Source organism: Amblyomma americanum, chromosome 5 (assembly GCF_052857255.1).
Source record: "Amblyomma americanum isolate KBUSLIRL-KWMA chromosome 5, ASM5285725v1, whole genome shotgun sequence".
In the NCBI taxonomy this organism is placed as follows: Eukaryota; Metazoa; Arthropoda; class Arachnida; order Ixodida; family Ixodidae; genus Amblyomma; species Amblyomma americanum.
In genome coordinates this window covers 160355663-160382881 of record NC_135501.1, presented here as the reverse complement: position 1 = coordinate 160382881, position 27219 = coordinate 160355663, and the positions used below count along the sequence as shown (strand labels likewise).

The 27219-nt window shown below is 43.9% G+C and overlaps 3 protein-coding genes across 3 annotated transcripts; all 3 read right to left on the bottom strand.

Moving 5' to 3' along the window:
* Nucleotides 1-2655: 2655 nt before the first annotated feature.
* On the bottom strand, nucleotides 2656-7523 carry LOC144132877 (uncharacterized). The gene is made up of 4 exons (XM_077665592.1): nucleotides 7446-7523; nucleotides 6659-6753; nucleotides 5515-5840; nucleotides 2656-3345 (listed from the first exon to the last, which is right to left on the bottom strand). The coding sequence occupies exons 2-4, from the start codon at nucleotides 6741-6743 to the stop codon at nucleotides 3106-3108; spliced, it is 651 nt and encodes a 216-aa protein (XP_077521718.1). The 5' UTR covers nucleotides 6744-6753; nucleotides 7446-7523; the 3' UTR covers nucleotides 2656-3105.
* Nucleotides 7524-14015: 6492 nt separating this feature from the next.
* On the bottom strand, nucleotides 14016-18392 carry LOC144132878 (uncharacterized). Its single transcript, XM_077665593.1, has 3 exons — nucleotides 18155-18392; nucleotides 15956-16037; nucleotides 14016-14583 (listed from the first exon to the last, which is right to left on the bottom strand). Exons 2-3 carry the CDS (start codon nucleotides 16026-16028, stop codon nucleotides 14042-14044), a joined length of 615 nt encoding a protein of 204 aa, XP_077521719.1. The 5' UTR covers nucleotides 16029-16037; nucleotides 18155-18392; the 3' UTR covers nucleotides 14016-14041.
* Nucleotides 18393-21435: 3043 nt separating this feature from the next.
* LOC144134291 (uncharacterized) lies at nucleotides 21436-26738 on the bottom strand. The gene is made up of 4 exons (XM_077667238.1): nucleotides 26532-26738; nucleotides 25646-25742; nucleotides 23687-23892; nucleotides 21436-22846 (listed from the first exon to the last, which is right to left on the bottom strand). The coding sequence occupies exons 1-4, from the start codon at nucleotides 26736-26738 to the stop codon at nucleotides 22478-22480; spliced, it is 879 nt and encodes a 292-aa protein (XP_077523364.1). The 3' UTR covers nucleotides 21436-22477.
* Nucleotides 26739-27219: the final 481 nt, after the last annotated feature.

Sequence of the window (27219 nt, the reverse complement as noted above, 5' to 3'; positions counted from 1 at the left end):
AATGAATACTCAATTTCACCAACTTGTACGATTCTCGTTTCATTTTTGTGCGCATAACCGAAGCTTGCTTAAGCTGGAATAGATCCCAGCTTTTGCCAAAAGCGGTTGCAATCTAGCAGCACGTCAGGAAAATAGATTTGATTTATTTGTTTGTCACGGCGATGTTCCTTTATACTTAAATACTAATGTAAGCTTTAAGAGGCCAAATGTTCTTAAGTATTTTAGCAGAGAGCTGTGATCGTGCTGATATATGAATTAAAAAAAATCGCACTTTAAAAATGCACTGTGGTTGGTTTGCTGTGCCGACCGCCATCAGCAAATCACCAAGGTTTGTGTGCAGGCTTTGGCACATCCTTTGTACTTTTTTAATGACAGTACTGCTGTTATCATTATGGATGATTGCAATATTCGTTTATCAAATCATGTTTGCCTATGAAGTTATAAATATTCTTCTCGCTAAATTGTTATGCCTATGAGTGCCTTCCTGCCTCCTGCACTAAAGAAAGAGAGAGCGGTGCTGCCATTATTTACCAGCTGCTGTCAAAAATCGCTGTATATAGTTGATTTGTTAGAGGGGCAGATATAACGAGATATTTATTTTTTATTTTTTTCAAAACCCGTAAAGGCTCTCGTCCGAGAGTATTACATGGCGTTCGCACTAACGCATACATGAAGAATATAGCACAAGCACTCTAAATAAAAAATCAGTATTGAACTGAAGCAATACCTGGAATAATACAAAATAAATGCCTACAGGGGGTATACGCACCAATTCCCAAATTCACAACTAACTTGACAGAAAAAACTGTATAATGCACGCAGCATAACATTATGCGATAGAAAATTTGCTAGCAATCATCGTTTTGTTCCAGCAAATTAAAAAAAATGATAGGTTAACTAGAGCAACAATGATAGATGGCAAGCTATTACAGTCTATTTCTGTGCAAGGAATGAACGATCTTGCGTAAGCAGATTAGCGGGACGCTATGAGTTTTACTTTGCCATCTAGGTCATGCCACGGGAAGACTCATTATCCTGGGCTCTCTAGTTTTATAAACTATTCAAAATTAATGAATAAGCTTTATATTCTCAGTTCTTAATCTCATCATATTCTTGAATATTATATGCGTCTGTGTATTAATCTGCTTGCACTAATAAGTTTTGACAAAATTATTTAACTTGATACGAAATGTATGAGGATCCACAACAGTATCTTGCTTTGTTACCGCCAAGCACAAAACCCAGTGAAATCATTGCGCATTAAAATTGGTATTATGTTGCTTCAAAAACACGGCAAAATATGCATAGTAGTGTGAAAAAAACAATCTTTTAATTCTTCATTTAGACGGCTAGCGGATTTTTACAAGCTCTATTCGTCGTAAGCCGATTGTTGTTTCTGCCTCATCACTATTCTAGCTTGTTGTGTGGTTTCTGACATTGTGTGCCAGGTTTAAGGCGAGTAGGAGTCGTGCACAGCATTTTTTTTTCATTTTTCTGTATTCCCGACAGATGGCCCCGTATGTACTGTATTCCCATTTTGGTACCATTGCATAAAAATAAATGTATCCTTTAGTGCGTTGAACAGAGTACTGTTCACCTCAAGAAAAACCTCCTGGATATTGATCACGTTCGCGTAGCCGGCCATTTGCTCTTCTAGATCAAAAGCCCATTTTAAATACAGCGGACAGTATTAGGTAATACGCCCTGTATACGAAGACCTGCAACTTGTTTCTTTTGCTTCTAGATTTCGGTCTGCCACTTGATCCTTGCCACACGTGCCGATAAACTACTGAGTAAAGCCACGCAATAAAGGTCGTAACATCCATCATGACGCAAATTCATCTTTTTCGTATATATCGCAATGTCCTAATGCATTAGGTGGCCTACAATAATGGCGTGCCGAAATACTACTGCCTCTAGCTGTCAGGCCTTTGCGTTCTATGCAAACTGTGCTACAATGTTTGCGCTGTTACCGCCGATCGCATTTCTAAAAGAAAAGCGAGCGATGGCGAGAATGGGGATGTACAAAATCTCCTTGAATCTTCCTGAAAATCTGCGCTTTCGGGCCATACACTGGCGAAAAAATCTGGAGGCTAAAGAAGTGAGAAAGCCACCCTACGTTAAGAACTTTTATTTTTTGCCACTCATGAAAACAAAGAAGTACTTTGTCTGGACTACAGTGCTGAATACGGGAATCAGTTGCGTCATAGCCACAACTGGTGCCAGGGCAGCGCCAAAGTGGCATTCATGCTGAGCTCAATATGCTTAAATTACTTTCACAGGTCCGATGCCTGTTTATTATCGCCCAGAAGCTAATCACGCGCTGCTGTCAGGGCAAAATGTAGGGCCCTAAATAAATAGGGCTTTCTATGGGAAGTCTTCAGTGCGCTTGTGGGTATAAGGATGGCGGTGCTCGCATTCTGACGTGCGGACAGCTTTAAAGATGCACCTTTATTGGGCTTTCTGATCAATACCATTTGCCACAGCTGCTGGGTAACAGTTTTTCTTTTAATAGGAGAGCAGAACTGAAACAGGTTCCTCATATTTATGTGGCGCCGCTAAGAATCAAACTATCTCTAAATAAAAAATGCAACCGCTTCAAGCAGTAACAGTGACAAAATTGGACGAAGTCGGCCAAATTGCAGTTGCTCTTTGACATATTCCCGCTGCAATCACGTAATAAAGGTAACACAAGGCCCACTTGACATATGAAATGAAGATTGGCATGGATATAAGGTTCGGGTGGACCGATAACACTCCCCCTTCCATGAAATCATCAGCATATTCTCCGTCCCTGATGGAAAGAGAATGTCCTCTTCGCTTTTTTAGCCAAATCTATTTCTATACGCAAAAAGAAAAAAACACTGATAAATCCCCTGTGCACCCGATTTTTTTTATTTGACAGCAAAGGCAGAAGAAGTTAAAAACATTCCGCGTACATCGGCAGCCACCTTAATTGTTTCTGGTACTCTTGTAGGCATCCTCTATTCGTTGAAATGAAAGTTAATTGTACGCCGCGTTCAACCTGTGTAAAGTAGCCACATAACATGTAGGAAAAAACGGTTTGCGGGTTTTCTCTCCTCTCTTTCTCTCTCGCGATGCACTTCAACTTGGAAGACCAGATATTTCCCTCAGAATGGTCCGGAGTCTCCAGGTAAACATGTTGCGCCAGAATTCTCTAGGCCGCTGAGGGAACAGATCGCAAAGCATTGTGACAGCGTTTCCCAACAACTCTCCCGCACCGTCTAGGTACATGGACACGCCTTCTATGGAAACCGGGCTTGGTCCGCTGTGGTGGATAAGCTTGAAGCCGATATCATTTGAGTCAGCGCTGGCGTCCACAACCTACACAAAGCATGAAGGTCAGTGGTGAGAAGGTTTGCTTTAGTGATAAAGCATCCATTTACTACTTGGAGGACACTTTTTGTCACCTTCTTTGTGTCCCTTCTCGCTCTTGTCCTCATTGTGTTCCACTGTTGCAAAGTTATGACACTATCGCCAACGTTACCGGGCAGTAAATTAATCTTACATTTCACTGGAACACTGGACTACACCTGTGCCTTCCACTTTCATTTCGGCGTTTTTCGTAAACTTTGTCGGCACGAGGTGGTTGTTTCGATGTTAGTTAAGCTTCAACGACACACTTGAGTTATAGAAACAAAAGTTGTTGGTTACGAGCAGCTTACTGCGCCAGCTAGATGTATTTCATCCAAGGAAGTCGAAGCCAGAGCTATTATTATTGAAATACCGATTATGTCTTTGCGTAGAAGAAAATCGCACAGTTTCAATACACCATTAGCAGCATTCCTGTCAAACATTTTCCCCGCTCTATCTCGGCAGTCGAAAAAGAGTTCAAGTACTCTGCGCTATAGGCTTTGTGAATGAATGTGTTTGTGTTTGAGCTGTGCGGTTGCTTGTGACCCTGGGGCTAATTTTGAATATTGGTGTACGTCAATAGTCAGTAGCACGATACGGTTGCTACTGATTATTACGTGCGTTCATAATGAAAGTCGTACAGCGTATTATAATTGCAAGTATATAGTTAGGGGGAAGAAAAACAGTCTGTCAACAGTTCCTTTTCTCACAACACCTTTGATTCATTCCTCCTGTATGCAACATAATGCCAGTTAAATAACCGCCGCTGTAAACAACTTTATATCTGACGCGGTCACTTGAAGGTTTCTCTCACTGCATAAAAATATGGGCCTAATCTTCGCATTTCCGTGCAACTTATGATATATTAAAAAGGTGTGAAATGCACTACCAACTGATTGATTTCCGGAACGGGGTGCCGCGAAAGCGAAATTTGGTTTTCCCATTTCAACATCGGCTGAAATTGAGCGACGATTATTAACGAAAGAGCAGCTATGCTGTTTGTGACGAGTTCCTCATAAGAAAAGAAGGTAAAATTTTTTAATGAATTAATCAATCGTTCGATTCCTTAAACCTTCTACCCTTTTAAATTTTCAAACTTATTATCAAGACGGTTCGGTATATTGGGCTTTAAAGCCTTGAAATATTGCTCTGACGAGAGCATAAAAAAGATTAATCTAGAAGCGAAGGGAGCCCGGATCAGCAAAGCTTTGCTGGCCTAAACACATAATAAGAAGCATAGTTGACAATTCATTTATACAAGAAAATTGCGGTGGTTCAGCTTGTTACCTGACAAAAACAACTAAGCCAGTAGCTGACGCCGCTGCTCGGGTTTTCCAAGAAGTCTGTAATGCTCGTTCTGTACGCGAGGCACGGCCTGGTCTCAAGCTATTGCTTCTAGTCAATAGCATTTTCGCGAGTGGCAGTGGTCGGCTACTAAGAAGGTACCGCGCCCGTCTAGCAAAACTAGCTCTAACGTGCTTCACTAGTAGCTTCCTAGTGTTCCTAGTGTTGGCGCCGTGGAGCGTGACGCCGATAAGACTTTAGCTCTCTATAACAGTTACTCTGTGTCAAATGGCATTTAGAATGAAAAAAAAGACAGAAAAGAGAGATTAGCCTCGGGCCCGAAGTGGAGATTGTGTGTAGTAGATGCATAAGGAATTCATGAAAGCAGAGGAAAAAGGACAGGAAACTCAAGGAAAGTAAAATAAATGGCGCTAGTAGGCAGACATGCAGCAGATGCAACACTGAAACAGGGGCGAAGTTAAAATTCCTGGTGTTTGCAGTTACGTTCATTAAAATGGATATCAGTGGCCACATAGGCATCCATTAAAATGATGTGCCTAGACCATGACAGAATAATGTTATTTTGTTTGTTCTGGCGGGCTAGTACACAAGTCATCTAAAATCCTCAACCGGATGTAGGTCTCTGAATTCGGTTACTATCATGTCGCTCATCTGTAACCGTCGAATGTCCTGTAACGGGGTTGTATTCACTTTGCCTCGTATTAAACGTGATAAATGCCGCTCCGCTTAACTCCATGACCGTATTCTTAGCAGCACTACGCCGAAGTCCCGAGAACCCGTTCCGCCAAGGAACTAGACAAGGCGCGTGCTTGCGATGTACCAGCAAGAACTTACCTTGAATGTGACGGTAACCCTGGCTGTGGCGTGTGAGGAGAGCCTGCCTTCCTGTCCGGCGCAAGTCTTCCAAGGCGTGAAAGCCACTACTACGTCATCTCCGGTGTCCAAATCCACTTGAACAAGTCTTGAACCGTTACGGCAGTAGCCCAGTGCCGGACCATACTGCCTCATCCTGTCCAGGCCCGTGTACACGATAGTACCGAGGAACACGCCGGGAATGATCTCCTCGGGCTTTTTATCCGGTTGCGAATATTCAGGAGGCAGCTGGCTTACGATGGCGTTGACCATATTATCAAGATCCAAGCCGGAAAAATTGCATCCATCTGTGCAAATGGTAATTCATTTGTCTCTTCAAAGCATGGCAATAGAACTGCAGTCGTCGAATACAAGTGATAGGTTATGGCTGCTTAAAGACGTCAATAGGAACGGAAAACTAGTACATTTAAAACGTGACTATCAAACACAAGTTCAGTGTTTTTTTCTAGATTTAACTACGTGAACTTATACACTGTCCTTGGCCCGGTCTTATGTAATGCCTACGGGTCCTTACGGCTTCAATACATGAAATGAAATGAAAGTTCGGTTAGGAGGTTATTTGCCTTTTCCAAAGAAAACACTACTTCTTGTTCAGCTTGTTGTTTCTCAAGCTGGGCATTGTTTTTAATTATTTTGTTCCTAAGATGAAAACGTCGACTCCTTCAGAGGATTTAACATGTGAGAGGCAGGTTATTAATGATTCATTCCGCTTTATAGTCTGTAGAGGCCTACTTTAAAAACAGTGCTACATGTGCCTCTACTCTGCGTGGAACAAAGACAAACGTGCAGGGATCAAACTTAGAAGCCTTTCAGCGGGAAAATACGCCACAATCTGGAGATACCTTTCATCCTCCTACAATTCTTGGCCAGAAATTAGCATTTATATAATATAGTTCAAAGTACATTCGCGCAGCCTGTATGATCCAGCAAGATGACAATAAAGCTATGAAATCCGTGTGTCTCCCTGTCTTAAAATGGGAGAAGTTTCTGCGTACGCAGAGTGTTAGCAAATGCAATACATTTCCTGTTTCCCAAAATCTATTTTTTCTCGCGAGGTACGCTGGGTAGCTCAATGACCCCGACCACGTGACTTCTCGTGCTTTACCTTCCGGTCCTATGGTTTTCGGAATCGCGAGGGCAGACCCAGTGGCCAGAAGCAGAACAGCTGCTGTAACAGGAATCTTCATCATCCCGAATGCGCTGAAACCAAAACACCAAGAAAGTCAAAGTATAAGCTTATGTATACTAAGAAAACTCCAGCTCTTAATTCGACCTATGTCATAGGATTACCTAAAGCCGACGCCAATTTCGTCACCCTGCGAATTTTCTATTTGTCCTAAACGAAACTCTTCTAAATTGATGACAATGTACTAAACGCTATAATTACACTCTCGCTAGCCTAATTCGATTTTTTGTGTTAACACTCAGTAGGATGACTTGCCATAGGGACTGAATTATTTTTATTCTATCTTAGTTTAGCGCAAGCATCAGCAACGTTTCTTGAACCCAGCGAACAGGCCGCTCTTCGAATAATGGGTGCACTCATTGCATCACTTTTATAGATTGATTCTGAAGTCCCATATAAAAATGCGGCAACAATTAGTAACCTACAAGTTGGACTACGAAATTATGCTCCATTCCTCTTGGGGGCTCAATTTAAAGTAAAATTCGCCACTCTTAGTGGCTGTTGAATTTTTAGAGCAAAACGTGCTGCAAAACACAGCAAAATTCCTGGCAGGGTATATGAACTCAATTAGCCCACTGTTCATTAAGAAAAGTGCAGCTCTCAGGACCCAACGAAGAATCTAACATGAACGCAAGCATGGAAGGTGAAGCTGGGAGCCACATTGAAAGTATTTTTGAAATCCTTCGTATACATAGTAAGCAATCACCGTTTCAGCGGCCACTTGACAAAATTCCAAGCTTACTCCAGGCTGTCAGGACTGTTTCTGGTTCGAGAGGTCCTGTTCTGCCTTTATATGCCTCGAAAAATGATTTTTCCACTTGATGACAAAGTCGTGTGCAACTGTGCTTTAAGCAGCAACACCTTAAGCCGACGGCTTATACACGTTGGCTCCTCTGTCGGCCACATAACCAAAAACAAAATAAATGCGCATGTACCTCACACGTGCACAAGATCATTGAGACATGCGTCTGGGCGAGCATCAGTTATTTTTTTTACAGAGCCGTCCAGCAAGGGCGGCATTAATCGCGCTTGTTCGAGATCATTGTTGTTTATTGCAGTTTGATTGTGAGCCAGCGTAATCCCCTCCCACTCCATGAACGCGAAAGCCTCCTCCCTCGGTGACTGCAATCATACTACACATCAAAGCACCAGAGTTTTTCATGCACCTTTCGAAACGCTATTAGAAGTGTATGGTCAGAGCTATTTTCAGCACTTTCAAGGGCGTCTCTAGCCTCGATGGACCCGGATGTGTCGGGTATGAAAGGACGGCGCTAGCTCCGCGACCATTTCAAACATTCAGATAAGGAAGAAGTTGAACTATAGAGATTAAGGACTGTGCTGGAAGCTTGAAAGAAGCGGTAATGGTTCTTCTATTGACGACATTGAGTTTACGATAGCCGGAAACCTTGCAACGGCCAATGAAAATGGAACTTGACACCCTTCGCACGAAAACAACTTGATCTAATCTTTTTTTCACGATATCATATGGCAACATAGGAAGTCAACTTAAAAATTTGTCGTTTCAAGCAGTTTATTTAGGCATGCTTTATGATTGAATACCGATTCGAAGATTCATTTGTTTCTAAAATTTGTGTCTGCGCCATTGAAAACGAGTAGGCCAGAATCGGAAGCTACTAACTCTGTCCAAAAACTTTACATACCATGTACGTTATCAGCATCTTAGGACTGATTCGAGCAAGCGCCGCTAAGCCTTGCGGCCTATTGTGCTTTAAAGCAAAAAATTCGCATCTTTTTGTGTAACTGGTCGTACCGATAAAGGAATGGGTTTTTACACGGGGTTGACATTGCGGGTGATTTACTACCAAATTTAGAGGCAGCAGCGTCTCGATTACTTGCACTAGGTTTTGTTTTTTCAAAAAACACTAAACATATAAACAATGGGTTCCTATGCGAAAGAATAAACTTTACATTGCTTTTTTGTGAAAAAAAATGATTTTTGGCGAATCTGCAGTACCCGTAGCTTTTTATCGGGCTTGAAACCGAACGGATATTCGGTTTATCTTTGTGGGCGACAGAGTTTCTCGAAACATGAACGAAATTGTTTAAAACTGACATTTTCACATGAACGTTACCATACGTCATGTTTCAGGGCTTTGAACCAGTGCGTCCACAGGCTGGTGTGCGCCGCGGAATAGCCGAAAGTCTAACACTGCACGGCACAGATTGAATAGCTTATGAGTCTGGCCTTCAATACTACTGCTGATTGCATATTTTAGAAGAAGAAAAAACATTCGAGGAGACATTTCAGCTCCATGACGCGATAGCATTAATGAGTTAATGCCCATATATGTGAAATTGGTCATTCTCAACTTTACATTCATACATCCCTGGGAGTCCTCACTCCACTCCTTCTGCAATGAGGCAGCTGTCAAGGAATGCACTGCCCTTGGATGGCAGGTGCTGCCACTGGTGGGGCTTGTCCGACCCAAGTTGCTCTTTCCGAGAAACTTCACGCGATCAGTCATTAATTTAACAACCATCTTCCAGGCTACAATATCTTAAGAGCGGCAGCTGCCGCCTAATTACTCAAGCATAGGAATAAAGCATTAGTACGTAATTTTTAAACTCTATGAAGTTTTATACAAATATTACAACTCCAGTTGAACATGGCGCAACGTTATTCAAAGCCTGAGAAGCCATTCTGTGCTATTAGGTGGCTGTATAAACTGATGTACAGACATTCTACGGAAAAACCATATGTCATTAAACGATGTGCGCTTGCATAGAATACGAACATAACTCCAACATAATCACGACCATTTCAGGCATCTGAATAAGCGGAAGTTGAGTCCGCACTATTTATCCCTCCCAGACATATTGGGAGTGAAATCGTATTCTACTCATTTTTTTGTGTGTATTGAAGGATTTATTTATTATGTTCTACCCTCCCCCACACAGACCAAGTAAGAAGGTAGAGGGAGCAGGTTGCTACTTCAGAGTAAAGCATCCCGTCACTGCAGGCGAACTGCAAAGCCGCCTGTATGCAGTGCAATGAACGCATGTCGGAGAAACTCAAGTGTTGTAATTAATGTGCGGAACCTTTCCTCAATGGCGCCCTTTATAGCCATGTGTACATTTTGAGCGTTTAACTACACAAGCACGCACACTGCACTAACATGCGGGTGCACATATATGCGCAAACGAGTTTGTAGGTAGTCGGGAATTAGTGACTGGCTCCGGTGCGTCGCCTTAACATCGACTAATTTCGCGGGGGTGCTTCATCCCATAGCAGAACGTGATGAAGTTATTTTATTCCGGAAGAAATGCAGTGCGTTTATTATTATATATTGTGAAACAAGAACGCACGCACGCCGCCAAATCACAGTGCGTCCACGCAGTAGCCAGAGGTCTTAGTAACCGGGCCTGGCAGAACACTCAGCGGCCACGGAGCCAGTCCCACAACAATACGATGATAGCCTAACCTATCACAAGCTAAATCGGTGAATCTCCCCCCTGCCTCAACTTAAGGAGCTCACCCAGGAAGAATCAGTCACTTGGAGGCAGCTACAGACGAACAAATAGGCATTAGATTATACCCAAACTCATGCCCGATATGCGGCGAACAATCCGCAGTGTAAAACACTACATGGGCATGCAAAAGCATACAGGCTGCACCGAAAATACCAAACCAGAAACTCTGAAATACTAAAACACCAAAAATGCCAAACCAAAGCAAAACGTGAGCAGTGGGTGGCCTTACTGTGGAACTCAAGCCTAGAGGACCAAAGGCAGATTCTTCAGCGGGCACAGCAAGCTGATAAGGTCATAGAAACCCAGGTCTAGTGGTCCCGCCCAATTTAGGGGGCGCAAAGCTCTTCATCGACTAATTTTCCGCACTCCCGCCACAACTGTCGTTTGCTGATTCATGGTTTCATCCGTTCGCACTTGGGATAACCGATTTGGGCGCGTTAAACCAGCACAATGGCTGCATGCCGTAGTGGAGGCCTCTGTACTTTAACCATCTATGGTTTGTTAACGCGCACATTCAAGAAAGTCCGCTTTTCGCTTCCTTCGAGATTTGCCTGCCGCTACCGAACCGCTGACGCCGCGCTCCGCAAGCGTACCAGGTTGCCATCGGTCCTTCTTGGCGAGGCGACTTGCAAGAGTTCGTGAGGCGGGGTGGAGTACGTCCACAAGGAAGACGCGGCTATCCGTAGTGACGGTGTGAGAAGCATCATTACTGCCGTGTCTTGCCTTGTTTGCTTGTGCAATTGCCCTACGAAGCTGCAACACCCCCCCCCCGCCCCCCCCCCCCCCCCCCCCCCCCCCGGCGGGCAATGTCGGTTAACGGGCGAGACGGCAAACCTGTTGCCTCCAGTTGCGAAACGCAACCTCTACGGGCTTGCGCTGCGCTCCCGGCACCGTCTAGCAAACTCAAGGCCGTTTGGCCTCTAAGCGAGAAAGTGAAAGGGGAGCGTCTAGCACAACACACATGTGACTCACCGCCTTCATAACTTTCTCAGGAGCGCTTTCGAGCGCTAGCGATCGATGTTGACGAAGTTGACTACTGTATTGTTCTCGTAGCCGCTTGACTGCAGCCTTATTTTCGAGCTGTTTAACGTTGCTTAAGTGGTGCCTGAGCAGCCCGTCATTCAGTGGCCAGCTATAGTTTTACCAAAGTTCAGACCAGTGATCGCTTTAAATATTTGCTTCAAAAGGCTGGCTACTTGACTTGGGTGATCGGCTGCGTTCGACACGTTTGGTTGATAAGCAGCTATACACGCTTGAACATTCATGGATTGCTTATAACTTCACATCAGTTTTTTCCGGCGATGTTTTGCGTTTTTTTTCTTTTTCTTCTGCTTGCAGCTGTTCAAGCTACTAAACATAACGATTCTTTAAACGCCTGATTTTATGGCTAAAATCTGCCACAATAAAGGCATGTATTTTCGGAAGATCGTTAAGTTAAATTCAATTAATCTGCACTTTATATTTTCTGCGTTATCTCGTTTGTTGACCATACACATGTGTGTCGCAGGAGCACCTTCTCTTCAGCATTCCCTCAAAGAAACTCCGTTCTAGCGCACTGCTTTTGGTGGTCTGGTCCCTGCGTAAAAAACGTCATTAAATATTATTGTCGTTTGCACATTAACCTAAACTGGCACTGGGGATAAAAGGCTACCTGTAATGTTTCCTCCCATTAGTTCTACTCCTCGTAAACAAAAACGCTCTTTTGGTACGACGTAAAAATAATCATATAAAAAAATTAGCAACGCACAGAGCACACCATTTTCAATGCGGCGCATTTGTTCCCTTTTCCCAAAAGAGGCTTCTTTTAAGTGCCGTTCCATACGAGGCAGTCGCTGGCTTGGGCTCTAATCCCTTCACGGTACGCCTTAGTTTGCTGTTATATTACGTAAGAAATAGTATTTTCCAACACTTGAAAGGATTTTACGTTACAAATGCAAAGTTCAAAGAGTTGTACTTATTTGCGCTGCGCTGTGTCATAAAACGAAAACGCACAGATCGTTTACTGTTAGTTGTAAACGGCATAACCGTCATAATCTAGTTAAAGAATTAGTTCGGTAAATCAAGATAAAGCCAGCGGGGATTTACTGGTAAAAGGAACTCGCCATGGAAAGAACAAACCCCAAGGTGAGAAATGTTCAGCGTTGTCTTATCTATCAGAAACAGAAAAAAGTAACCATCAGTTCTACACTCTGCAGCCAAGCGAAGAATACAAGAATTGGTGACTTCGGTTTTCTATACCTGCGATACAATGGATACTTTATAGAGCTTTTAGCATCAACAGCTCTTCTCGGGCGGTAACAGAATAACCTTCCTGGTCCATGAATTTCACACGCGTCCTTGGTATGAAAACTGTAATGAATGTGGTCCTTCCAGTGTGCGACCTAATAGGAAAGATGGGCGGGGCACTTTAAAAATACTGCTATCGCTACCTATCTCCCTCCAGAGGATGACACAAGCTCTAAAAGGTGCCTCCTTCACCCTGACATAAACTACAATATTTGTGCAAAGTTTAGGGATGCATTTATTGCCAATTGCGAAGAAAGGCAGGTGTTGATTTGAAAGCCAAATTTACTGGTTGTATTTATACATGCGTCCACTCGTGAATGAACACCCCCGTAGCGATGCAATTTAACGCTTGAGGAGGTAAGCTAACAGCATGTCAGCATCTCACGGCCGGCATACACTTGCGACTGGATATCGGATCAGGTTAAGAAATCTGCGGGTATAGGGTGGTCGCATCTGGCAGACGACAGGATTAACTGGGGAGATATGGGAGAGGCCTTTGTCTTGCTGCGGGCGTAGTCAGACTGCAGCCGCTGATGGTAATGACATTTGTCGGTCTCAGATACTATGAGCTGATATTCTTGAAGAGCTTTGAAACCAATTATCCTGCATTTTTATATACTCCGCGCCCCGTCATAGCTTGATGCAACGCCAAGACATGCGTTCGCACTTTGCTCACTCAAGCCTATCAACAGCGAGAGTGTGGCGGCCAATTCAAGAAGGGATTGGCAACACTGTAGTCAACTCATTCAGAAAATTTTATTGCAGTCCTGAAGAAATCTCGAGTGTCCTGAACATCCCAACCAGTTGCAAAAATATCAGCGAAACAATTCGTGATGCACGTTGTTGCCATGAGAGATTATTAACTCTAGGCAAAGCGCATGACGAACCAGAAAGGTGGAGAATTAATACATGTAGCGGGGCGTTCTGCGTTTAAGAAACATAAGTGAAACCTAATAATAGTAGACACTGAAAGCAAATATTATACTCTATTTGTCAACAACCTTAAATAGTGAAAATTCGAAAGACTACCTTATAATTTTCAGAATTTACAAAATACTGCATAATACTGCATGATACTGCATAATACTTATGCATAATACCGCATAACAGATTTTACCCTATGTAGACGCTTGCAATAATGAAGTAATTACTCTTGATCAATCACCCAAAAGCTGCCATATCGCTACAAAGAAAGCTATACAGCTTCCACTGAAACTTGGTAGATGAATCAAAATCCATCCTGGTTCTTGGTCCGAAGAACCAAGTAGCTCTACCAGCTGAGATTTTTGTTAACTGCGTTCAGGTGAATAGCCACCCGATTCTTGGCCGATCCCCCAGTGTGGGTATGTGCCATCTTTTGATAGGCTAACAACAACAACATAACCGAAACGGAAAGAATAAGGTAGGGCGAGAGGGCAATGATCAAGAACCGGAAACTAGAAATGAGCTTTGTCACCGCGTATTATGCGAGATTTGCAGTTAATAAATAGACGACATATGCAGAAGCAGCGAGCTTGCGTTTATTTATTTCTTTGGCAGTATTTCAGCAAACAGCTTTTCAAGCTCCGAGAAGAGCATTCCATGCCACAGACTCCGAAGGAAGCTTGGCCGCGCAAGCCCGATGAAGAGCTCCTCGTTCTTCTCAGTGTCCACGCTCTTCAACACCATGCTCACCCCAACCATGGAAACGGGCAGGTTGACTGTGGGATGCAGCTTGACGTCTTCTTTGGAACCTTCCACTTCAAACTGGGCCGTTAACCGCACCAGCAGCGCCCGGCTCTCCATTCGATGAGTCTTGCTGTCGTTACCAGAGAAGCTACCGATGAGGAAAAGAGGCCTTCTATTCACGAGGTCGAACTGGACGAATTTGCTTCCGTTGCGGCAGAAGGTCAAGAAAGGACCGAAGGGACGCAGCGTATTCAGGTTAACGAACTTGAACTCTATGAGGTTCAAGCCTTCCGGTGGTTCGGCGCCCTGTTCGACTGTTTCGGGGCGCTCCTGGGGAAGTTTCTCGATGAACGAGTTGATGGCGCGTTCCAGGTGCTCGTCAAGAAAATTGCAGCTTTCTGCGAAAGAAAAGTTACAAGAGAATTCAGTTTCCTTACTATGAAAAGATGTTAGCAATTTGACGAAAACACGTTCACTGGGAACGGGCTCGGTGTGTCCTCCACGTAGAACATTATTTCATAACAGTAACTCACTTTGAGGTACTCATGGGTTGGGTAGGAGGGGACCGTTATGAGGTTCAGTCTGTATAAATATACAGCCTTAGGGGCTTGGTTCCAAGTTGTGTAGCGGAGCTCTTGAACACATTTGACAGTCCTCACCTCGGGAGGGGTGACGGTTTAAGTTCCTCCCACCTTCATGAGATTAGGGTTCCTGAGTGCGCAAGAGGAGCCGCGCTGCACGGTTCAGAAGCAGACCTCTTGGGCTGTATAGTTTTGGCAAAGACTGTACACATGAGAGGACGCAGCAGAGATGGAAACCAGAAAAACATGGGACATTGTTTCTATTTTTGTTTCAGTTCCTCGGGTTGATTAAAGAGGAATTAACAGCATATTTTTCTTTGCCTCAAAAGTAATCGATTAGAAGTTAGAAGGAACCAGATGACACTGCTGACATCCGTACCCACGACCTCCGAATTTCGCGCACGGTGCTCTACCAACTCCGCAGCTACGGCGGTGGCGGCAGTCCAATCTTCAAATCATATTCAACTACACAGCCCAGTACACGGATTCATTGATGTACAGGTCGTACGATACTTCCTTCTTGACTAATGTGAACAAAGCGCCAGGAATTAAGCGCCGCATTCCGAAGGTAGTTGTCGAGAATTAACTTGTAGATGCAACAGTGCGATTTCTCAGGTTGCAGCATCAGGATAAACCTGCACGACTAGCTGCAGTAATGTAGGGAGCAGCACCGCATGCCATTTGAGAAGTTTTGGCACAAAAAAGAATGCGCAAAGGCTATGAGGGCGTGTTAACCGCTTATTTCTCAGCGTTTCTCTGGCTTCTTGTAGGGTTGGAGCAACCCACTTAGCAACATTAGACTACATAAGCGCCATTGTAAGCTAAGAGCATGAAATTATCTCACTTTTTATTTATTCTTACTGACATCAATAGAATGTTTTGCACGTGCTCTTGTAGGTTGAAGTGCTTAAAGCGTTTGAGGTTCTTGAATCTTCACTGCAACTCTTGTCATTTTCATTTCGTTTTGAACACGAGAAGACGGAGTCACCTAAATTAGAAAAGTAATCTGATTTCGAACAAAAAACTGCAAAGCAACTGCGAAAACAAAATGAAAGTTGTGTTTGCTCTTGCAGTGTCAACGCAATATACTTAAATGCATGCTGCTGCCTGTTTTTTCGGCACACAAATTTTGCGCAAAAGTTTGGCCCGAATGGCCATCCATAGGTAAACACAATGTTAGAGCACTCGCCTTCTTGTGCTGAAACGGCAGTGGACATTAGCACCAGCAGGACAGTCGCCACGACCCATTTTGCGAAGCCCATTTTCGCACTCTGGAATAAAAAAAAGCCAGAAAACACAATTAAGAGCAAGCATCAGCAATGTTTTCCTGCCATAATCTTTCGAAAATAGAAACTTACAGACATAGTTCCCTGAGAAGTTTTGCTCAGTTGTGATAAGTATCTATTTCCTGCTTAAACTTCGGATGCAGCTCACCGCACTTGCCAATCCTTTTCAGCGGATGAAGGGCCTGGCACCAAACGATGCGTATTCAAACTGTCCTACATATAGCCGGGTTTTTTAGCCAGCCATTTTGCCAGCTGGAAGCAGCATCGCCTCCTACATTGCGCGCAAGGCCTTGAAACCTCGACAGCAAGTTGGCAGCAGTACTTATCTGCTGTGGAAAATCGCCAGGCTTTGCCTATTGCAACGCCGCCCCACACAGCTCGGTGGAGACATGGGAAGAGCTGGCAAGCTTGCACGGCAAAATTTTTGAACATGTTTCGGCCTGTGGACGTCATCTTTTTCAGCTAACAGTTAAACAATGCAAACTCGGGTTCGGTAAAATGAGAGCCGCCGTGAAGACCCAGCTTCAGGCCATCCCAAAATTTTTTACTTCCATGTATTCTGCCTTCTATGAAATAACTCTAAACAGGTAGAGGGCACGCTTCTCCGCATTTATTACGTAAGTTAAATAACTGGGCGACCAATGGCTGCAGGAAATAGAAAGGATACTGCTCAGAAACAAAAGGTGACGACCGCTATCCTCTTAATATTGTTTATTAAGATTTTTCACTGAACACTTCCGGACCAGAGTCAAAATAGGGCTAGGCAAAAATGTTTTTGAAGTTTTCTCAGCGAGCAGCTTGTCGAGAGCCTAACTAATCTAAAGAAGTTGAAGAAACACTCGCAAGCGAAATTGCAGTGTGTTAAAGCTGCTTGGAGAACAGAAGAAACATAATGCTCCGATACGTCCGAACATATTCTTCCGAAGGCATGACTTGAGACATATGCACCTTGTAGCCCAGATTTAGGCGGTTAAGCAGAATACTGATAGATACGGTTTTACATACAGTACATTTTTGAGCTAAAAAATAACTTGCAGATTTATAGCTTTTTGCCGCTGATTATTTGCAGGTTACTTTAACGAAACGCTCGTTAAACTAAAATTGGATTCTTTTACGATCACGTTTATTGAAAAAGGCAAACCAGCAGTCCTTTTTATTATTTTCTTCTCTTATTTTCTCTGCCGCGTGTATATGTATATTCCTTCCGTCAACAACATTCGTTCGAACAGTGTTGAAATATATGCAACAAGTTCGCATCAAATTCAACAAAAATAAGTACATTTCCATCGCTAAATCCCCACGCTCGCCAGCCAACAGGTCAAATTTAAACCCATACTCGGTCTTCGTGCTAAGTTGCCAGTCACTAAACTGTCGAACAGATAATGGACCAAAATGCTAACTTCCTGCCTGTTCGCATGGTTTGATACTTTACTTCGCCATGTCTTTATTAAGGCACAACAAGCGATGTTCAAAATTTTAGCTGAAATGTCGTCACCAAAATAATGGGAAAGCTAAAAAAATCACAGAGGAAATGCGCCTAAACAACTCATGGTGCTCATCCTGCAATAACAAAGCCTTGATACTACCGCGTAGATACGCAGCTCACCCTTGCGTTCGTGATCAGATGGGCAGCTATGAGCTGTATTCGTTTGTTAAAAAGTTACGGCCTAAGTTTTACTGCCAGGCTATCCTCATTTATAGCGAGTACTATTGCAGAAGCTGAAATCGCCGTTCACTCGACTGGACAAAAATGTTTTAAATGGTGCTTGAAGGCTATAAGCTTCTCATTGCTGTTATCAGATACCTACCAGTTTTAACATTAGAACACGCCTTGGCTCAAAGATACCTAGCTGCTATAATGCCTAGTGCACAGAGTAGACAAGTAAATTTCAACAGAAGTGTTGCTTGTTGGGCGAGTTTGTGATCCATGTAAATAGAGCAGCGCGTAACAAAACAGGACACAAAGGAATGCTCGTGTCGTTCTGTCTCTCGTTTGTGTCCAGTTTTGTTACGCACAGCTCTATTTTCATAAATATCAACCAAGTAGTCATTACGCTTTTCTGTGCTCAAAAAACGCCAAATTGTGAAACAAAAATCCTTACCAAATGTTCACCATAGAGCACGGCTCCTCTTGCAAAGAAGTGTATTCCTCTACGACGCTCGTTCTCACCAGACGCCACCTGCTTGTTTTTGCGGGCTCTCCGGAGAAAAGCACAAGCCTCGTATCTACACTGGCTCTTGTCTCCGTGCGCAACGCCAAGACGCCCAGATATAAACCCGCCCTTGCAGGTGGCGGCGCTTTCGAGCACCAAGGACAACAAGGAGGCGCCGCTCAAACATCGTTACCTGGATGCTGCAACGGGTTTCTTTTTTGAGTTGTGCTCGCTTCTTTATTATTTCTTGTCATTCCCCTTAGCGACATCGGCAACTTTTCCTTCCGCCTATCCGGTGCAGCGGTGTCTGGGAAGCGTCGTGCGTGTAATTGCGTCTTCACGCTCCGGTGTCCTTAGCTCCTCAGCTCGAAGCACGTGCCACTCCTAAACGTGTCGACAGTCGGGGAAAGGGAACCAAGTTAGAGAGCTCTTTCTTTGAAATGTCGGAAGTAGACATTTAACCTTGTCTCCCGTAGGAAGATTCCGTTGCGTCTAGGCCTTCATTGACCTCAAGGACAGCACTTAAAAGAAAGTTCGTGTGACAGAGACGTCGTCTTCTCAGGTACCTTGTGTGCAGTTCTGAAATGCTCTGCACGTGCGCAGAGAAGAAATAAATTGGAGTTATTTTGCATGGCATGATGTGCAATCTACAGGAACATGCTTTTCACAACTCTGGCATCTATCTAACTTGTGCCTCATAGCGGTCTCACATTTTGCTTCTAAAGGCTGAATATGTAATCGCTACTTCTCGTTAAGCATTGAAGCTTCTTTCTCTGAAGAATGAATACATGCTCATGATCTTATAGTTGACCACTGAACTAGCATGAACCCAGTTAGAGTGTTTTCCCACATATGCGTGTAGACATGAATCTGTAATTGAAGGCAACTTGTAGCGGTTTATCTACAGCTGATGAGAACTATAGTGAAGCCTTAAGCAAAAAAGAAGAACTAAAGAACCTAGTGACTTTTTGAAGTATAGAAACGTTCAAGCTCACAGCAGCTGGAGGAATGAGATGCTTTTCAAGAAATTGTATGATGGGATAAAAATTCTAGCTTTTTATTCTAGACAATCTTAAATTGCCCTGTCACCAGCCCTGTGTTATTTCTGCAAATTTAAACACAGAACATGGGCTGGAAACCACACAAAAAAAACTGGTTGTTTAGCTCTTCAGTGCGTAAGCACCGCCAACCAATTACAAAATTATTTCCTTTCCACAACCTCCGTCCCTCATATGCTCAGTCGCATTGGGGCGTTGAAACCCATTAACCATTAACAATAATCTATCCGTAACCGCTTCCTTTTTACAGTTAAATCCCCGTTCTTGCATGCATTATCAAGCCGCGCCTTCGTTTTTCCGACCACAGAACAAGCAAAGGCACTGTCAAAGTGCTATATCATCTTATATTGGTGACAAGGTTAGCCTTGAATTGAAGGCAGTTTTCAGCGCTTTCTTCGGAACTATAGAGAAATAGCAAGGCCAACTAATATAAAAACACTAAGCGCGTACTCAGTCTAGTTTATAGAAAATTTGGAGCTAAATAGACAAGGCATATTTTTCAAGCGTCTCTTCTGCTTCATTGCGAAAGCTGCTTTATGCCTAGCTGAGCCCCCAAGAGAGAACCTACTCACCGGCCCATTGTTAATGCTACGCCTGTTTTGAACAAAGGACTCGAGCAGTTGTCCTTTGTCAGATTACGAGAACCTTTACTTTCTACTTCCCCTCATCCAACATTTGTAGTCGCCATAACGTTTTCCTTAAGAACTTGGGAAGTTTGTGTGAAATGATATGCAAAGATGGACCCCATCTAAACTGTCTTAAAAAATTTGTTCTCTCTTCACGCATACAAAGAGGCCTTTACATAATCCATCAAATAAAATGTCAGTGCACACATAAGAATCATCTGCTATTATAATATTATTATTAACGGGCATTTTGTTTTTACCAGTTTGAAAACAAACAGAAGTCCATAAAAAAAATCCTAATGTGCACAGCGAGATGCAAGGCAAAAATATCTCTAATATCTGTATTTCATTGCGCCAAATATAAAGAAATCAAAGCTCTAAGGAGATAAGGCAACACAGTAATCTATACCCACAGCCGAACCATCATTACACGCAAGGAAGTAAGCAAAATGTACAACATGCTCACACATGCATCCGCATCATTCCTGCTAAACCATTCCTTGAATGGTAGGAAGGATGAGAGAGGGCGCCTCTACAAACGCCCAACAAAAAATAACACGTAAAAGGCTTTCCTTTTATATGTTGGTTTTTTGTACGAACAGTCGTATTCCTGTTCAGTGCTTTCGGATTTTGTTCTAGAACTACTCAGTTCATCATCCTTTCCGCCCCACGCAGTGGCTCATTTATTAATACTGTTTTCTTTCATCACTGACAGAAGCCAAAAACAATTGACGCACCGTCGAAAAAGACTGCAAGTGAACAGAGCAGTTACTCAGTGGTCTTGCTGTGTTGATCTCCTACGGTGCAGCGAAATGCGCTCCGTGTTAACTGCACTTAAGATCATCATGGCTGTCTGCTATGATTTGAGCAAATTCTCTGGCCGCCATCGACCCTGCCTTTATTTCAGCGATCCTCTTGGTTTTGGTTGTACGGTTATGTAGGTGTGTTGAAACATACTGCATTTTGCATTCAGCAGTCATTTATATTGTCCCTCATTTTCTAGGACTTTCTACTGAAGGGTAATTTCTCGCTGCTCTATTCAGTCCAGCTCACTGCTAAAAATGTATAGGGAGAAAATCTTTCGCTCATAAAGAAGTTAATAAGCACTCCTCCCGCCTGAATTAATGCATTGCCGAAATGCAAAGTTTTGTAGATGCAGTACAAATGGTAATAAGCGTGCACGGCGTGATCTGAAAGCAGTACTTCTGCCTAAGCGACAATGCCGACACAGCAGTTTCCAACGCTTACTACGGCTCCGGACAAAAGCAACGATCTGGGTTGTCGTCAAGATCTACAAATAATTATAATGCTCACGTCTTTCATGAATATTATGCGTGCTCTGCTTTCCAGCCTGCGCACGCCAGCCGCACAAGCGCACTGCAAGTACTGTACGCGCTACACAATGTGTTTGTGACGCAGCTTAACTGTGGCTTGCGGCTTAGTTGAACTGGAGTTCGAAGTTCAACTAAGCCACAAAAACGCAACCGCACTCAACTGCTGTGAAGTTCAGCAACCAAGAACCTCCACATGAACGACTGTGATTGCCGACACCCTATTGCGATCGAGACACCCTCTCTGTTGTGCTCTGGACGGCCTGGATCATTACCCTTTAACAGAGGATAAGATCCTCGGGCCGTGGCTGCAGGAGTCGACTGCTCTGAAGGCCTACTACGCCATTCGTGAGAGCGACTTGCTTGAGTGAGTAATTTTGACTGTGCTGCTCATCTGTTTTTCATTTCTCTTTTCATTCCACTCATCCCTCCTCCCCAGAAGACCGGAACACTATTCTGGTTGTTGTTGTTAGCCTATAAAAAGATGGCACATACCCACACTGGGGGATCGGCCAAGAATCGGGTGGCTGGTTAACTTCCCTGCCTTTCTTCTTCCTCCTCCACCTATATTGAAGCAAATATACTTCCTTCAATAGAATTTGCCTCTAGCCTGTTCGCTGTGATGCTCCGGTTCTATTCTCTAAAGTAGACGAGAACGAAGCAAGTTAACAAAGAGCACACGCACAAGTCCGCCCTTACAATTTTATTAATCGAAGAATTTCATTCCTTTACGCCAAGCAGGACAGGTTCAAGGCTCATTTACGAGTATGAAACACAACGTTCCGCTGATAAACTTTTACCAAGCACATGTTCGGTTCGGCGCTTACGCCCTATAGTGCATTTTGCCGCGAACCAGAGTCAATCGCCCATTTTTGCTTCTCTTGTCACTGTGTCTTCTCTGTGGGGGGTGTCGCAGGAGCATCGGCAACAGCTGGGTGCCTGATTAAGTTGTTTTGAACGCATGTCAAAAATATGAAATTCATATAGATTCTGTATGACAGCATGCCCATGATATGCAAGCCTTGAGTCAAATACACGGCAATAATACAGAAGTAATAGAAATATGTTACAAAATTTTTAGGGCTTCCTTGAGTATTGCATGTGATACAGGGTCCATGTACTGGTTGTTGAATGTCAGCAGCTCATATGGAGTATTTTAGTAGGATACCGCTCCTCTTTACCTTCTTTCCTGTCTCATTTACCATTCAATGGAAGCACATTACATGCGGTTTTTTATCACTATTAAATCAGGAGGGTTTAACGAACGAGTCTTTTCACCGCTTCGACAAATTTCGGTACGAAAAGTTCTTCCCATGAGTCCTGAATGGCAGCGAGAGCCAGGAATCGCATAAACCTGGCCTCTGCCCCAGTAGCGGCACCGTCCGAAATTCCGGAAATGTTCACGGTCATGCTGCCTGTGCGAAGAGCCGTCCCCACTGGCTCCTCGTACTCGTCTAGGATTCTTCTGCTTTCCACGGCACTGTCATTGGTAGGGTCTGCGATGAATCTCAGGTGCGTCGTCATCTTGACGTCATGGGCGGCCAGTTCCAAGGTACCATTACCGCTGCCTATCCAGAAGAAGGAGCACACGACAGGCTCTTCGGAAGCCAAGTCGAAGCTCACGGCCTGCGTCGCGTACGAATTTGTCAGCAGAGCTAAATATGTGAATAGGGATCAAACAGAAGGAAGAAAAAAACTTTTTTGCTCAATAAGAGACGCCACCGTTTCTAAGTGACCTACTTATCGACACCGCCATTGATATTTCTAAGAACTTATTTTCTACACACACGCATCATATGCACATAATTCGATAACGAAAGTCGGGTTAGAACATAGTGGTTACGCTTCACCTGCGTTCCTTTCAGGCTTTGTGCGCTAGCCTCAACCTCAGCATGTCTGTTTTATAGCCGAGAGGAGGTGGTCGGCATCTATAAAGCTCAGGATCTTGATAGGTGCTTTGCCATATTGTCTCAGCCATTTGTCTCATATTGTGTGAACAATTCGCCTGAGCCATAACGAAGTAATCTCTGCCCACCGTGAAGCGAATAACATCAGCTGGATGAGGATGGTGATGATGTCTTCGTTGAGGTAGCATCACTGAGTGGTGCGAGAGTGTTTTTCCTACACTTCCTTTTTTTTTAGTTTCAAGCTCTGGTCATTCCACATTCTTTACATTCGTTCGAAAAAAGGTGAACGCACCTCCTCCTTTTTGAGTCCCGTACCTTTTCTTCCTTGACGCATAGTTTTGCTTGTCAAAATAATAATGCCACTTTTATTGCTTAACACTGTTATTTCTGTTCTCTGCTTCTCCACTAATTTCTGGCATTCATCCACATCAGCTACGTTCTCGCTTACGGCATCACGCTTCCCCTTTTGTATTGCCCGTTTGCGGCGCAAGGGTAAGAAAACTCAAAACGGTGCCTCTTTGCCTCTATGCCCTAAGTGTCGATTGGTTTCAAACCATACCTGTGTTTCGTTGTAGCAGCAGGCGCGAAGCTGCCCATGGCGCCGTAGGCGATTAAGTCCGGTGACCCTGTAGCCGTCGGGGTGTACAAAAGACAATAGTCCTGGTTCTTCGTCTCCCATCTTTGAAGTGTGCACTTCTGGGACGCCTTGCACCGAACGCTCGATGACTTCTTCCAGGCGCTCACCGTAGGGCGGAGTGCACCACTCTGTCGACAGCAACCGAGAACACTTTGAATGCGATGGAGGAAGTTGGCCTGCGACTCCATATTTTGTCAAAAATTACTCTACACTGCACTGACATGCCAAGCAAGTTCGCGTTTCTCACTAAGAATCCTTATCGATGTTGATATTTTTTTCTCGAAAAATAAGTACGTCTAGCAAGTAGACTTAATGAACATATACGCAAATGCTTATCTGCTCTTTCTTGTACTGTTACGAGGAATTTCAAAAGTATCACCAGTGACAAACCATGTAGCAGGGAATACTCGTTCTCCTTCTATGCCTCGAATTATTGGAACCTCGAGTTCATTGTTTCCGGAAGTACAGCACTCTGTCCATGCTGGAGCACGAATAGAGTCGTCACAGCGTAAACCATCGTCAGTAATCGTATAGTTTACAAGAACTTCTATTTGAGCTAGACGATTCATAGCGCTCGTTCTACGTCGTTCTTCTACTGTGTCTGTGTGTTTTTTGGCGCTGCTGTTTTACTCTCCGGGTCAGTAATCGGTTCCTGGAGACCTGCCTTCCGTCAATCCACCAGATAGATAGGAGGGTCCATGACGTCCTTGGGACTGGTAATGACAACTCATAAGTTCACGCAGTGTTCTACCATTTGTTGGGATTGTAATTTTGCGGCCTACAATCTTTGTCACGGTATGTAAATCAACGAGAGTAAAAATCGAGCGCTGATAACTTTCCGTAAAAAACAAAAAAATGTTGGTTTGTACTTAAAGGCTTCGGCAAGCGCTCAAAGGACGACAAATGCAGTTTCTCTCATGCAACTTGAGGTATTATCTGGTGCTCTTCCCACCTTCCGCAGGAGCATTCTTGTTACGACATGAGTTTTTTTTGTTTAGGAACGTCATTCATTGGCAGACTGGAAACTTCAGGGGACTCTGCAGTATGGCTCAGGCGCCTCACTCTACCGGAAGGCTTGTTTTAAGCATCAGAAATGTCTGTTTTTATTAACAGGAGAAAGGGTAGATCATTAGGAGCACTTTTGAACTGATTTCAGTGTAATTATCTGCATCCCTCCTATTTTTCAACCCTACCTTTGCGTCCAACGGGGGAACCATAAAAAGCTCGGCTAATAGCGGTACTGATACTATAGACGGCTATTACTAGCAATAATAGAAGGAAGAAAGAAGGGAGATGTAATGCTTCCAATTTCGTCTCCAGGGCTAGTTAGAAAATGGTACATTTATCCAGCATTTCCAGCAAGTATCGTGGTTTGTAGGGTAGCGATCCTGACTGTGGCTTGGTCTGACATCTTTCCCTCTGTCTGGTAGTTTCTTGGAACATGAATGAAGCAGTACCTCGCAACAACAAAGTAAGAGGCTGAATTCTAAAACCTTTTCTCGCCGTAGAGTGGCGCTTGACTGAGAGCAATTCTCGCATTGTACGGCTGCCTTTTGTGATTCGCGAAGTAATTAGTGCGGGCCAGTTGCTTTCCTCCTGTCCTATATGCCCTAGCTGACTTGCCCCTGATGCTACAGCTGTAGCTGCTAGTTTCCCTTAGTTGCCAGCGAACGCTCAAAAGCAGCGTAGGGCCAGGATAATTTAATAATTCAGATTTCAGATAAATCCTTTTCCGTCCACAGGGATTGTGACAAGCGCCGCAATGCCGTCGTTACCCAGGCCACAGATTGCCGTGAAAAGAGTCATTTCAGTCATACCGGCCAAGACAGACCTGCGACTTTGTGTTTCTGCAACCACTAGCGGTCCCTTAAAAGAGCATACCTGGAGAACAGTCGGTGGCAGCGGATGATAATGCCAACCAGAAAAGAGGAGTCAGTGTCCCCTTCATTGCGAAGAGCATGCCCAGCTGACCGTAGTACTGCGGGACAAAGCGCACAGAATTCCAATTGGTCAGAATGGTTCACAACACAACAAGGAAAATCTGACTCCTGTCCCCTACGTTCCAGCGCCAACGTGCTATAATTAGTCTCCTAGCTGCACTACGCCGCATGAATTGGCGCGTTTCCAGGGAACAAAAAACGGCACGCTAAACAGGCTGCAGTCAAGAGTTGTTTAGAGCACACTGCAACGCGTCAGTTGGTCTCATGCAAAAAAATCAAAGTTTGTCATAGAGCTGCCTAAGACCACTTTAGTCGTTTCTAACCTCTATATGTGAGCCGGCGAACCTGGTTCTTACAAAAGAGAAAACAACGGTAAATTGTAAAGATGGCAAAAAATAACTAATAAATTTCTACTTGAGGAGTAATGGTTAAAGTAACAAAGTGAGCACGTTGGTTGCAGCGATTTTTATCAGCATTTTTGTCAGCACTTTAGCAGCGATAACTACTATTGTTCCAACGGACAGCGTATGACCGAAGCCATCCTGGTACTTCTGTGTTAAGCGCTATTTAAGCGCATATGTTTACGCTTCACTACCTGGCCAAGTTAAATGTAGAATTAAACCGGCTGAAAAATCACAGCTGTTGCAGATGCGCTCAGAATATCATTGACTACAAGAAGGCCACGAGTTCTCGGTGCTCACTCGAATTCAAGTTAAGCGACACACAATGCAGAGCGTATTGGATGCAGACATTTTCCCGCATATTTTCATTCTCTAGGTGCCGAAGACAACTGTTTGAACTCAGCATTAAGAAATAGCCACACTCACCGCTTCTCCGCTGGTGAAGAGGCAGCTATACACTCTCAGTGCCTCGTAAGTTGTTTTGACTATCGCTTGGCTCCGGACGCCACGAAGAAACGGGCCGGCGCCATTATCACCGCCACTGTACACCACCGCGTCGCGTTTGAGACAAGGACGACCGCTGAAACATAACTCGTATCGTGCGTTATCAAAGGGGGAAGCTGATATGCACATGCCTAACACATTTCCGAGAGGTTATATTGCTGGAAAACTGCATGTTGTGTTAAAACATGAAATAAAGACATCGTGGGTTGCATCGCGTGCTGCAATGAGCGATTTTATTTTAATATTTCTAGTAATGGTGCCTTTACTCTTTTAAGCTTTGCCTTTATTCCGAGCATCTGCTTAGGCCATAAGGTAAAACCTTACTCAATGATAAGTGCATTGAGTTAGTATTGATTCCGGATTAGGTATCTTTACGACGACACCGTGTGAATAAAATAAATGAAATAGGCTGCAAAACTGTAAGATATCAAACGTCGTTTTTTTCGCAGAACCATTTCAGACTGGAACCAGTTGCGCCACGATGCCGCCTCTGCCACTGTAAATAATCGTTTTTTTTTGTTGCTTTTGTTCTGTACGTATGTGCGCAAAGGGGATATGCGACAAATTTCTTTTTTCTCTTGAATACCGGGAATCTCTCTAAATGTTGCGC